Source organism: Crinia signifera, chromosome 8 (assembly GCF_055691185.1).
Source record: "Crinia signifera chromosome 8, ASM5569118v1, whole genome shotgun sequence".
Taxonomy (NCBI): Eukaryota; Metazoa; Chordata; class Amphibia; order Anura; family Myobatrachidae; genus Crinia; species Crinia signifera.
In genome coordinates, this window is record NC_139224.1 from 153,424,761 (window position 1) to 153,438,089 (window position 13,329).

Sequence of the window (13,329 nt, forward strand, 5' to 3'; positions counted from 1 at the left end):
CAAAACAAACAGTGTTATAATTCAGGTACATTTTGGGGCTGTGGAGCGATGCAAGAATGATGTCACCCCCTAAGAACCGAGCAATAGATTATAATGCAGAGGGAGATGGCATTGGGATTGTAATAGGGTAATACACATTGGCTGGACACTATGACAGGTGCTGCATACTAAGCATTCAGAGGTAGCGATGTAATCCTATGTATGAGTCACCCACGGCTCACCAGCCCCAGCGCCCCCTCCGGGGGACAATGATGTCATCCAGAAACAATAATTACACACTCAAATTGCCTGAAACTCAGCGCTGTGTGTCCTGGTGATTGCATGGACTTAACTGGGAGCGGTATGTTATATTTGCAGGACAATGGAGGAGCGTGCGGATAGCTTAACCTAAATGTCACAGTAAGATTCTACTGTATGTTCCCTTTGGGTGTTCATGGCTTTTGGTGAATAAGATTGATCAGGAGGGCGTAAGGCGATTCTTAGGCCGAGCTCAATGTTTTTTGGGCAGGTGAGAATTATTTGTTAGTATTAGTATTTATTTATACTCAAAGAACAGTCGCTGAGAGCGGCGCTGGCATTTTTCAGCGGATATTTTGAGGTTCACTCACAGTAACTTTGTCGCTCAAAGGGTTAATGCTGGGACAGATGAATGAGCCGGGATGGTTGCGGGGTAAATATAAAGGGGGAAAATGATCGAAGAATAAATAACCAAAAGAAACATAGATCTTCTTATATTACCAGTTTTATGCAAATATCCTCGGCTAAATGACCGATAAATAATTTATTATTTAAATATCGACTTGGAGCGCACAACATATATTATATGAGGTCGCCGATACTCTTTCCACTATTCGTTGCTTTGAAGAGGAGAACTCTACTCTGAAACGTGAATGGGGATCGCTATCTGTCTCATATCTGTGAGGGCTCCGGCACAATAGGAAATAACAATATTGCGGAACAGCGATAAGAAGTGAGTGGCAGAAGCCTCGTCCACATGAGAAAAGCTTCTGACTGCTCCGAATTCATCTGTAACCTTCCGAGGGAGAATGTAAATCAGCCTCATTGGAAATTGGCTGGGAAGGAAACGTGTCTCTGAAACAGGCAAAAGGTTATGTGAGGAATCCTCGGGGAGAGTAGATTTGCATGAACAAGCCCACGAGAAAATAACGCTTCAAATTAAATGTGTGATTGACTATGGTGCGGTGCGGGGCGGGGGGGGGGGGTTCTGCGGGACATGTGAAAAAGCTACTGTAGCCTGTGCAGGAATAATTACATGGATAATCGGCTACGCATAAACATGGATCTGGGCGGCTGCGTTTATTAGGGACCGGGAAGGTAACCCCACCCAGGCAAAGCAATGAGCCTCATTCTGTAATCTTCAAGGACAATTATGGGGCTGCCTAGTTAGGAGATTATAATGGGGGCACATGGCAATGCCGGAAACCCCCGAGAAGGGGGGGGGGGGGGCATGCAGCAGTGCCGGACACCCACGGGGGGGCATATGTGGCAGTGTCGGCCACCCACAGGAGGTGCATATGCGGCAGTTCCAGCCACCCACGGGGGGGGCATATGCGACAGTTCCAGCCACCCACAGGGGGGGGCATATGCGGCAGTTCCAGCCACCCACGGGGGGGGGGGGGGCGCATATGCGGCAGTTCCAGCCACCCACAGGGGGGGGGGGGGGGGGGCATATGCGGCAGTTCCAGACACTCACAGGGGGGGCATATGCGGCAGTGCCAGCCACCCACAGGGGGGGCATATGCGGCAGTGCCAGCCACCCACAGGAGAGGCATATGCGGCAGTGCCGGCCACCCACAGGGGGGGGGGGGCATATGTGGCAGTGCCGGTCACCCACGGGGGGGCATAAGCGGCATTGCCGGAAACGAACAGGGGGCACGATTTACTGCTACGTACTATGTAGATAGTACAGATCATTCTGCCATCGGTCAGTTTCTGCATTAGAAGGATCAGGGTACTGAAATTATGGATCACTTTAAGCTGCCCATACACGGTCCGTTTAACGGATCCGTTTGGGACTTAAATAGTACACATTGCACCGCATCGCATGCCTTGTGCATGCAGTGCGATCAGATACGACGTGTAGCTAGTACAAAAAGTACAGCACATACTTTTTGTACCGTACTATGTGATGCGCGGGAGCGCGCATCGCATAGTACAGAACGGAGCCGGTCCACAACGGACCGTGTATGGGCTCCTTTAGACCTGCAATGTTGTGTTTTATTCGCACGAAGACTTCAGACATAGTAATCAGCTGGACCGCACGTACCACAGGATATTGCTTCAATGAATGTTACTCCTCCTGATTTACATATGGAATCACATGAAATGTCCCGCTCATCTGTCAAACTGATGATGTAGAAAACACGACGGATGTCTCTCCTGGCACTGACTGCACTGTGCCAGAGATAACCTGTACTTACTGAGCTGGCATCATAGCAGGAGTAATCCCAGGTACGTTATGGAGCATACACTGAATAATAACGGATCGTGTTTGACGATAAGAATAAAACCGCGTGAATACACAAGTACCACTGTGAAATCCACAGACTGAAAGTACATAGCAATCCTTAAGCATCGTAGATGGGCCAAGTCCTGCAAGTGTCAATCCCTTCACACGAACAATTTATCACTCCTCCAAATCAATACATTGATCATCTTACATACAACAGAGGAGCCCATCACATTATAGTTAGATCACATTACAGAGATGGACAATGGGGTAGATGTATGAAGCAATGAGCCAGTAAAAAAAAATGTAAAAAAATAAATGCGCCATGGTAACCAATCAACTGCTACATATAATGTTATAGAACGTACTTGATAAACGCTTACTTCAAAGCTGATTGGTTGCTATAGACAACTTCTCCACTGTTATCACGGCTTCATACATCTACCCCAATTCTCAGTGTAACATTGAGTAGTGTGTGGGGTAGTGTGTGTGTGTGTTTGAGCCGGGCGTGGTCACCTGAGGCTTCGTGATCGGGGTCGCATGGCTGGTGATTGCCGTCCTTCCTCATCGGTGATGCTCTCGGTACTGAAGTGCTTGGTCAGGAAGTGCAGCTCATCCGCCGTCGGCTGGTACGGCAGCTGGTGCAGCTTCTCCTGGGATGAGCAGGACGACTGAGTACAGAAAACACAGAAAAGAAGGACACTAAAGCGCATGCGTATGGGGCGACTCGAGGACGCAGAAAACAAACAGAACCAAACGGCAAATACAGGCTGTACAGTGCCCGGGGCCATGTTTTCCTGGCGATCTGGCTGTTCCACTTTTGTGCCAGAGGTGTCATGTGGTCAGACATGTGACAGGGAAAACTGATCAGGTGGATTCCACCAGTTCTTCTGCTCTGAGAACGTATGTATACTGGGTACATTTATTCTGCTTATGGGGCAGATTCTGCATTGGGAGTTTGTGCCTTGGTTAAACCACGTGGCACGGTACTGCAAGGATTCGTGCCAACGCCCAGCCTTATACAGGGCACTAAGCAGCTGTCACACAGGGCCTAGGGACTATGGGTGACGAATGATCAATATCGGCTGCAATGCATACAGCGAGTACCCGTCCGGGGGCTTAGACCAAGGTCCTGTGTAAGAACACATGGCACGCCTACTAGAAGTCAGGACAAGTGATGCCAGGAGAAGAGGTACACAATGAAAACAGGGGAGACCAGCACAAACACTTCCATCAGAGCAGACTTACTGAGACAGTAGAACTTGGAGTGTTGGTTCCATATCCAGAGGAGGGTAACGATGCCAAGGACCAGCGACGTCCGTCTGTCCTGAAACAAAGAAAAGTGAGCGTTACATGCGGCACCATTACAAGAGAGAGAGGTCTGGATATGGCAGTGAAGTGTTGGAAACGATCCCGGCACCGTGCACCCAGTGGATATAGATCAGAATGAACCACCAGACATACATTGCATGTTTTAAATGAGCAGTAATGCCAACAACACACAACGACAGTGGAAGCACATAGAACGTGATCACTGTGGCTGTAGTCATGGCACATGTCATACAGGAGTCAGGGAAGGGATGGCTCCACCGCAGACAGTGGGGGTGCTGGCCTGTACACAGTGACACAGACATGCACACAGAGAGCAGGTTACCTGTCCGCTCTGTGTCCGTGGCTAGATATAAGAGATGGATGGTACATGTCAGTTACAGAGCCATTCAGTCATAGGCATTATTTTCCCATCATGCCCAGCAGATAACTTGGTCTGGCCCCTTTACTAGAGCTCCTCCTATTCGAGAATACCTGGCAACAAATCCGGCCGTGCAAACTAAATCTGTCACTATGGAGGTGATTCTGGTTGGTTTGCAAAAGCAAACTCCTTCTTTAATAGACCAAACCCTGTGCACTGCACATATATGCTTCCTCATACAACCTCTACACTTCTGGGGCAAGTGGAACGATGCTGCCACATTTCACCAGAGCCTGCCATGCCGTCTGCTTGCGGCACAGGAAGACACTGCATGGCTATATAAAGCCAGACCGGCACCATCAGACACAGAGGGAGATGTGCCGGAACAGTCTCCTTCTGCTCATCACCTTTTATTTTAAATACATCAATTTGTCTTTTCTCCAACTGCTGTGCAAAACGGGGCATTGAGGAAACGGTTACAAGAAACACATTGCTTAATGGTTCGCTTCATCATATACATCACTGGGCTCCATTAATGATATATATCTGGGTATACGGCAGAATCTCCAGTATTGATATAAATAAGTTGCAGACTCACTGAAGGCAAGTACGACTGTACCCTGCAGTTATATAGCAATCTGACTGATCGTATCGAAGTGCACAATCTATTTCCAGTTCTCATGGTAATGCCTCGTGCTGGTTACACCCTAGCCCTCTCCTCTGTCTGTCCAGTCTCTACTTTATTACTTATACCCCTTTCTCACCAGCCAAAATTCCCGGGTTGGCGCAGGGAACAACCCAGGACTAGCGCTGGTGTAAAAGGCTCCCGGGTCAAAAAGCCGGACCAATGTGCCGGGATTTCAACCCTGCTAGCTAGCAGGGTTGCTCCTGGGTCCAGCCCGGGATACAGGCCAGAGTGAAATGTAATTACCCAGCTTGCGGTCGCTGGCCGTGGTGGTGGTAGTGAACGCCACCGCCGGGGAAGCTGCCAGGTCACTGCCTGGGGACAGAGCTGCTGTCTGGGGAACCCTACCGCTGCAGCCTGCCACTGGGGGAAGCCGCCAGGTCTCTTTTGCCTGATGACTGAGCTGCTGTGCACCCACCACCTCCAACCATAGCTCATTCAGCCGCACAGAATCGGAGATACCACCGGGCAAAGCTGGAACGGTTTCCCCATAGGATAACATGGGACCCGCTAATTCCAATGGCTGGCAACACCCCCCTCCCAGGCATCACACAACCCAAATCGCCCGGCCTTCGATCTGATACTGGGCTGGTCCATATGGGTCAATTGGTTCCGGAGATATTGTGGGTAAACCGATTTTTTTATTTCTGAAATGTAATTTCATGGCTGTTCATGTTCTTTGAGGGCAGATTTCTCTGGAACCAAACGTTCCAGTTTCACAGGACCAAAATCATTCAAAGCCCACTCAAAAGTTCTTCTATATGAGTAAATGGGTCAATTGGTATAGCTGTTTTAACGATATAGCCAGAAAATGCAGGGACTAGGCTGGTGTAAAAGTGGCCAACCCAGTAATGTCCCTGCATGATCCAGGGAGCATATTCCAGGTCCCTGCATTTTCCGGTGTTAAAGGGGAGAGGACCCCCCCCTTTTATTAAGGGTCTTTGTACTAAGGCTTGGAGAAAGATAAATGGTACTTATATGTTAGTTGGGCGCCCACTAAGCAATTTGCTTCTTTTACGCGTCCACTCAACACACTTCAGGCTCGGTGGCTCGCCACACTATATAAAATCGACTCCATGCCGACATGGATAATGGGCGCCCAACTAATATATAATTACCAGATAAAATGTGGACAGAGATAAAGCACCAGCCAAACAGCTCCTGTCATTTTTCAAACGCCGCCTGTAACATGACATTAGATTTGCATTTGCTGATCCGGCTCTATAAAAAGCTGAATCTGCATTTGCGGAAATGGACGCCACATTTTTTAAAATTTGCCCCCCCCCCCCCCCCCTGTTTCCGCGGTGAAAGAAGTGGATTTACGGATCCGCATTTTTGGGGGGATTTTTGGATTGTTTCCGAAAATAAAACCGCAAAAACATTGAATAGATGGGATGCGAATCCCATCTAATTATGTGGAAATGGCCGATATTACTGAATACCCCCCTTTATCTCTCCCCAAGGCTTAGTACATAGACTTTCATCCTCTATTTCTCAATTATAGCCGCTTAAAAATAAATTTAAATAATCTTACATCAGGAATCCAAAAGATATATTTGGATTATTTGACGTCTCTCCCTAGGAGTTATGTGTCCAGAGAATGAAATGTATTCCATTTGTGAGACGCGTCTGTGGAGTATCTCTATGTGTGTGTGAGCAGGTAACGGCATCGCTTAATTAACACGTTTACAGCATAAATCAATGCAATGTCTCAGTTTTAGAAAAAATACACAAGCAATGACTGCCCTCTAGTGGTAGGAAACAAAAATAAACTGCAAATCTTACACATCTTAACATTTCAACGCTGGCTTGCATTCAAGACGGATCACTTATGCGAGCAGCCTATAAAATGCAATCCATGCTGATTCAGACCCAGTGTTCATTATAAAGAAAGGGGGGGGGGGTGTCTATCTTTTTTTGCATGCATCAGTTTCCCGGTTTTTCCACTAGTTCTGTTGTACTCCGTATACAGACTCAGGGTAGTATTTATACCATAGTTCCCTACCTGACCCTCTCCATGCGGGAGAAAATGATCTGTTCCCGGACTTCCCTGGTAATGTAGGATTGCCATCACCTGTGGGGAGCTAGGTCATTGATAAGAAAGGTGTTTCACCACAGGTGATGGTAATCCTACATTACCAGGGAAGTCCAGGAACCGAGCATTGTCTCCCTGAAGGAGAGGGTCGGGTAGGCAAGTATGATTTATACCCATAAAGAACGTTATGTGCAAGGTGATAATGCACCAGCCAATCAGCTCCAATATGTAAATTGACAGGTAGGATCTGATTTGCCGTAGCATTACATACCGCTCTTTATGGAGATACTGTAGATACCGCTCACATACAACATGTAAGTATCATATCAAACTAATCTCCCCGTGCATCGCAGTTGCATCACATTGCGACTAGGACGCATTTTGGGCACGAGAAGGTGCCCAACGCAAGCAGACCTGCATTGGGTCCTAGTGGCTCAATTTGATGGCCTGGCGTCCACGCCATTGTAAAACAAAGATACAGCCCAGACACAGGTGTGGGACTTACCTCCGAGCAGGGACAAAGGAGAAGTGAGCAGCTGCATTTGGGGAGAAGTTTCGGGGACTGTCCAGTGGGCTGTTACCTGTAGAGAGACCAGAAGAGGGTTAATGACGAGGCATACTGACTGTATATATGGTAATATGATGTGTGCTCGGGAGAATAATACAGCAGGATTACAGGACTCTACTGGGAGCCGTCTCTCAATAGCGCGCGATGTAAGTGGGGGCCTCGTGCAGCTGTGTTTGTGGCCCCAGCAGGTGCAGATTGCATTCAGCAGTATACTGTCAGCCACATGCACACAGACGTATTGTCATTCATAGAAATCACTGTTTGGGCTAATCTCGTGCGCTGGGTGGAACATTAATTGCAATGTCTGAAAAGAAATTAGCATTTCATCTTGTGCATTTGATTAAGTGATAAAGTAAAAAAATATAAGGAACTCCAGGATATCAGCCAAGGCTCTAGTTCCCTTGTTACAGGAGAGCAGCTACCTGTATCCCTGCTGGAAGCTGGCCCTATTGATAATGCATAGTACATACACTGCCACCTAATGTTCCCTCTCCCAGCAGCCGCTTATCAGGTGGCAGTCCTTAATTATAGGGAAATTCTGGGATAAATGTGCGAAGCTTGGAGAAGTATCTATCCCCATAAAGACCTTTATGTGCGAGGTGAAAACGCACCAGCCAATCAGCTCTTAAGTATCAATTTACATATTGGAGCTGATTGGCTGGAGCATTATCACCTTGCACATAACCTTCTTTATGGGGATAGATACCGCTTCTCCAAGTTTTATACATTTACCCCCCTGCTTTTAAAGGGCAAGTGGTTGCTATGGATTGCGGCTTGGGATTGGTCCTTTACTAATGATAGCTCCAGGAACCAATTCTTTAAAGACCATAAACTAAAGTGTAATGACGTTGCCATCCCCTCCTTCTAAATAATCCATAACCTAACTGCTTTTACAGTAAAGATGTCTTCCCTATGCACAGTATAAACAGGTTTCCCGCATGATCAGCGGGTCCTGCCGTATGCAGATAAGTTATAAGGAGACATTCTAGATAAACGACAGCATAATACATGCATAATATACATAGGGGTCGATTGTATTAACTGTGTAGGATGCAAAGTGCCGTGCCAACGCCGGCAATGGCACCGAATCTCGCACTGTTTGCGGGCTGGTTTCAGACTAAATTCGCACAAAACGTTTGTGCAAATTCCAGCCACCGTAAAGTGAGGCTGCCGCCATGATGACTTGCATTAGCGAGAGCATCGCGGCAAGTTAGATCGACCTCATAGGGACCGTCCCAAACTTATAGTACTTTACTTATAACAGATGACCCCTCATACATTATTGTTGCAGTCATGTCAAACAGCCCCTCGTGGAGTGGCAGGTCTGGCGTGACTCTGCTCGTCCCAGGCACCATCTTTCTAGCCAAAGATCCGTCTTCTGAATAATGCGTTGTTACGGTATAGAGGATAGCTCGTCCCTAGGTCATCTACTAATGGTGGACAGTGACTAGGCTGACACGGAAAAAGGGCTGACATACTTTAGGCCGACAATGCAAAGGTCGACAGGTTTTTCATGATTTTTTTGGAGTCTATTTAATTGTACATTGACATGGACAGCGTATATATGGACTGCATCCCCTTGCATGGGCCGTTATGCTTTGGTCACGGTGCTTTGCAGCACTATTCCCACTATGTCCACTTTAGTAATGTATGAAAAAACACTAAAAAAAAAAACATGAAAAACTCTTTCTGCATCCAATCACTGGTCAATTCTGACCTGGGGGCGGAGCTCCATACTCTAAATTTTCTAAAGTGCCAACTCAAAATTGACCACCCCTCTATACCCCAGTGTAAACTCCCTCCAGTGTCTCCCAGGGGATGAATGAGAAATTCTAATTATTACTTTAATCCCCAAGATTCAGTCATGGTGAAGAGGTTACATGCTCAAAATGATCTTTTGTAGTATCTAAAGAGAATTTACGTAGCCATTATTTTACTGACTGACTCGCCCTACAACTGCAGACACTGGCACAGACTTCTTACATTCATGCACCGCACACATAACGCAAAGGCTTAGCGGTTCCTAACAGAACGCAGGCAGAATTTCTGTCACTGTTTCTCTGGGAATGCGTAATTTGCTGCATACAGAACAGTATATACCCTGCGGCGTGGGAATGAGCCCCTAAATAAACCACTCACATGTAATGGATTTGGAAGCAGACTAATCTCCGCTGACACAGTGACCCAGTGATCTAAATATATACATCTCCCGAGCAGAATACATTAACGTTCCTAATATCTCACAGTCTGGCATAAGAAACCCGACACAATCGTCATGAGGAACAGTGTTCCATCTCCCGAAGGCGTACTTACGGCTCTCCCCTAATCCATGGCACATAATCTTACATTTAAAGGAAACGGAAAATGGAGGGAAAAAACGTAACCGCTTTACAGTCTGAAATCCTTTCATCCATTTACCTGGGCAGTAATCCCTATGGGTGAGATCGGAAATAGGTCGTCCAACAGCTCAAGTGCATTGTTCACATTCATAGCCCACTTCGGTTATCAAGTTTGGCTTCAAACATTTTTACAGTAGGAGAATATCATAAGGTGTATTGCTCCCAAATGGTAGGGTCATTTAGTGTCAGAGCATTTTCGAGGGGGGGATTATTCTCCCCAATCGGTGGAGTAATTTATTATCTGAGCATATATGGAGGGGAGGGGTGAGGAGGAGGGGGGGGCAGGGGTGATCTATTCTCCTCAATTGGTGCGGTCATTTACTATCCCAGAATTTATGGGGTGGGCGATTATTCTCCTTGATGAGTTCTGGTTGGGGGGATACTATTCTCCCAGAGTTGTTGGGGTAAATTTACTAAGATGGAATTCTATTTCACATGGGATGTTGCCATGGGTATCAATCAGAATCTACTTCTTTATTTTGCACATTCTAGAAGGATAATAGATGGCTTCTGATTGGTTGCCCATAGAAACAGAACTCCCAGCTTAGTAAATGTCCTCCGTTGAGTTAGGAGATTGTTCTGCGAGTGTGGTAATTCGGCAGAACAAGATACAGGGCAGTTATTATAATGAATGATAATAACATATTTAATACACGGTTTACAAAACAATATAGTCACTGCTAAGTTAATAAAATCTCTTCTCATTTGGACAATAAACCACAAAGCTCTATGCATTCAGATATAGCACAGCGCACTCAGGCCCTTATTCTGGTTGACTCTCTCTCGTGCGAATTCGCACCCTTGCGAGGTATTCCAAAATCCGCCCAGTGACTGGTGGTAAGCCCACCCACCCCTTCGCACGCCGGGTTCGTTTGCCCGGCAAGCGAATGGATGTTTTACATAAACATCCGTCCGCATGCCAGTGGGAACCTCCCACATCTTTCGACGGTCACCAACCATCAAATGATGCTGAAAGCACACGCATATGTACGGGTGGTCCCGACCCCTCGTATATATATGCAAAGATTTCCAGGGAATTGGGTGGGCAGCTGACATCCGGTTATGTCAGCTGTCCGACACGCCCCCACCCCCGCACTTGTGTCACGAACGCATTAGCTTGGGAACACATGTAACAGAGCGTTCACATATGCTAATGGAACTGCCCAGCACCCCTTGCCCCCCCCCCCCCCCCCGATATGCTGCTGTGCATGCGCACACGCAAAACATTGGTCTTGGTGCGAATTCACACCCGGCCGAATCAACCTGAATAAGGGCCTCAGTCTGTACATAAGCTTTTCTCACCCATGTTTGCACATATAACCCAGTGTATTCAGCCCCGACACTGCCACATGTTAGTCGGCTCCTAGTTGTGAATGAGCCCCAGTACGAGGCCAGCCGCCTGCCACTCTACATCACTGTACTTTATGAGCTGTGTATGCAGAATATGCATTAGTGATTATGAACCCATGATCGCAGCTTGTGATTAGTTTGATTTCGCATCCCACTACTTAAGTCTGTGCGGGGTAATTGCCTGCAATTAAGGCGCAAGCCTAATACCTCTAACTTCTAAGAGTCCGGATCTCTCCCTGTCACAGATATGTCAGGAACTCATTTAAACATGGCTGGGATTGTCTGGAGATGATGCGATGGACGCTTTATGTATTAAGGAGATTTTCATATTAAGACTTATGGAAAGTAGGACAGTGAGAATTAGCCGCGTGCTGTAATGGTATAAATGAGCGCTTATTATATGGAGATCAGGATATGTAGATGAGTATTTATGGGGAAATAAGCCGCGCCATATGAGCCTGCGTCTGCCATTATCCCGCTGGCAACAGAGAGGTTTCTGGGTGCTCCCTGATCTCAGTTACAGGGGCCGCAATACTCTGACAGAACAAGCGTCATCGGCACGGGATTTACGACAGGTGTAGAACGGCCCGGAATCAGGTCACAGTGTGTGATACTACAATACTCATAGAAGAAAACCTCCCTATAGATCATTTTATCTGCTCTGAGCCAGGACAGGATTAATTCCGGAACTGCTAGCGATGGTTGGGGGTCTGCAGGTGGGATACCAGATTAGCGTCACTCTCACAGATAAAGCGCGGTGCCCAGACGCCACATGAACCAACCCTTTGTGCTCTCTATATAGGAGGAGGGTGGTGGGGGCTGTCTAAGTTCTGTAATATTGCAGGTGATGTGAGATGCAAACTCTTTAATGATTGTCTATTTCTCAGTGTGCACTGAGGCGACAATACACACAGAGGGCAAAACTCTCCTGTATAACGAATACGCTCCGCTGCTATAACAATCACCAAAGTCACAGATGTACTTCTTCTGTAGGAAAGCTGCGCACACTGATTAAATCATTCACCTGAATGCGGACATCTGCTGGCATCGTTAGGGGAGTTACTAGGGATCGGGCATCACAGAAGAGCGCGGCGCGGGCGGCACAGTCCAAAGCAGCCACAAGACTGATATATGTAAAATAACAGGTAGGACTCCTTCTCTCATTGGCTGGTGACATCTACACCCCTCTGCCACTCCCCTGCAACACCCACATCCGCCCATATTTCTGGATGGCAAGTACCCGGTCTTCCTCCAAGTAAATGAGAAAGGAAGTGCTTTCACCGAATACACTGTACAAATTATACATTGACATCCTCATGTTCTAGCAGTATGGTCTAATATCATATTACTATATAGACATGCAAACAAGACCAGTGTTACTGGAGTAAGATGACCAGTCAGCCCGATTACCTTACCTGTATGTCCATGGAGGGGGGAGTGAGGCCGGGGGAGAGTCGGGGAGGTGCTGGAGACTACAATCAAGCTCTTCCGATTACTCGTACGGCAGCTGTGGAGAAACACAAGGCGGATTATTAACTGTGCTTTATAGAAAAACTAGAAGGAACGTTTAACGATCATTGGGGCAGATTTATTAAGCTTGGAGAAGAGATAAACTGGAGATAAAGCGGAGAAAAGGTAAAAGGAGATAAAGCACCAGCCAATCAACTCCCAACTGTCTTTTTCAAACACAGCTGATTGGCTGGTGCTTTATCTCCTTTTACCTTTTCTCAGCTTTATCTCCAGTTTATCTCTTCTCCAAGATTAATAAATCTGCCCCATTACTACACAAAGCCGTCATTGCTGAACCACAGGGACCCGGAAGGACAGTTAGGAGCTCTTATATACAGGATCCAAGCCACGTACGGGGACTTAGTTTGGGGTCTTGGTGTAGAGCCAACAGTTCTGTTATGAGAGCAAGGAGCAGGGGCTGTGCGCAGCATCCCAGGTCATTGAGTCTCTGAAGCTGCAATCCAAGTAGCGCCAAGTGTCAGGATCAGATCAGGGACTTGTCCAGCGCTACTAGAACCCGTAAGAGGCAGATACTTAGCTTCTACCAAGCCTCCTAAAGGATGACAGGTTTATAATAGATGCTGGAGGAGAGACCTCAGTATCTGGACCGATTGGAGGTACAG

General features: G+C 47.1%; 1 protein-coding gene across 6 annotated transcripts in view; it reads right to left on the reverse strand.

Moving 5' to 3' along the window:
• The window catches only part of MAST2 (microtubule associated serine/threonine kinase 2), a 177,284-nt gene that overhangs the window by 43,578 nt on the left and 120,377 nt on the right, over window positions 1–13,329 (reverse strand). For 4 of the 6 annotated variants that reach the window (XM_083157439.1, XM_083157440.1, XM_083157437.1 and 1 more), the window contains 5 exons: window positions 12,613–12,704; window positions 7,386–7,461; window positions 4,125–4,145; window positions 3,719–3,797; window positions 2,987–3,141 (listed from right to left, as the gene is read on the reverse strand). In XM_083157439.1, the coding sequence (XP_083013565.1) occupies window positions 2,987–3,141; window positions 3,719–3,797; window positions 4,125–4,145; window positions 7,386–7,461; window positions 12,613–12,704 (423 nt within the window). The remainder of the gene's footprint in view (window positions 1–2,986; window positions 3,142–3,718; window positions 3,798–4,124; window positions 4,146–7,385; window positions 7,462–12,612; window positions 12,705–13,329) is intronic. The other 2 variants (XM_083157441.1, XM_083157438.1) reach the window with 1 other exon arrangement.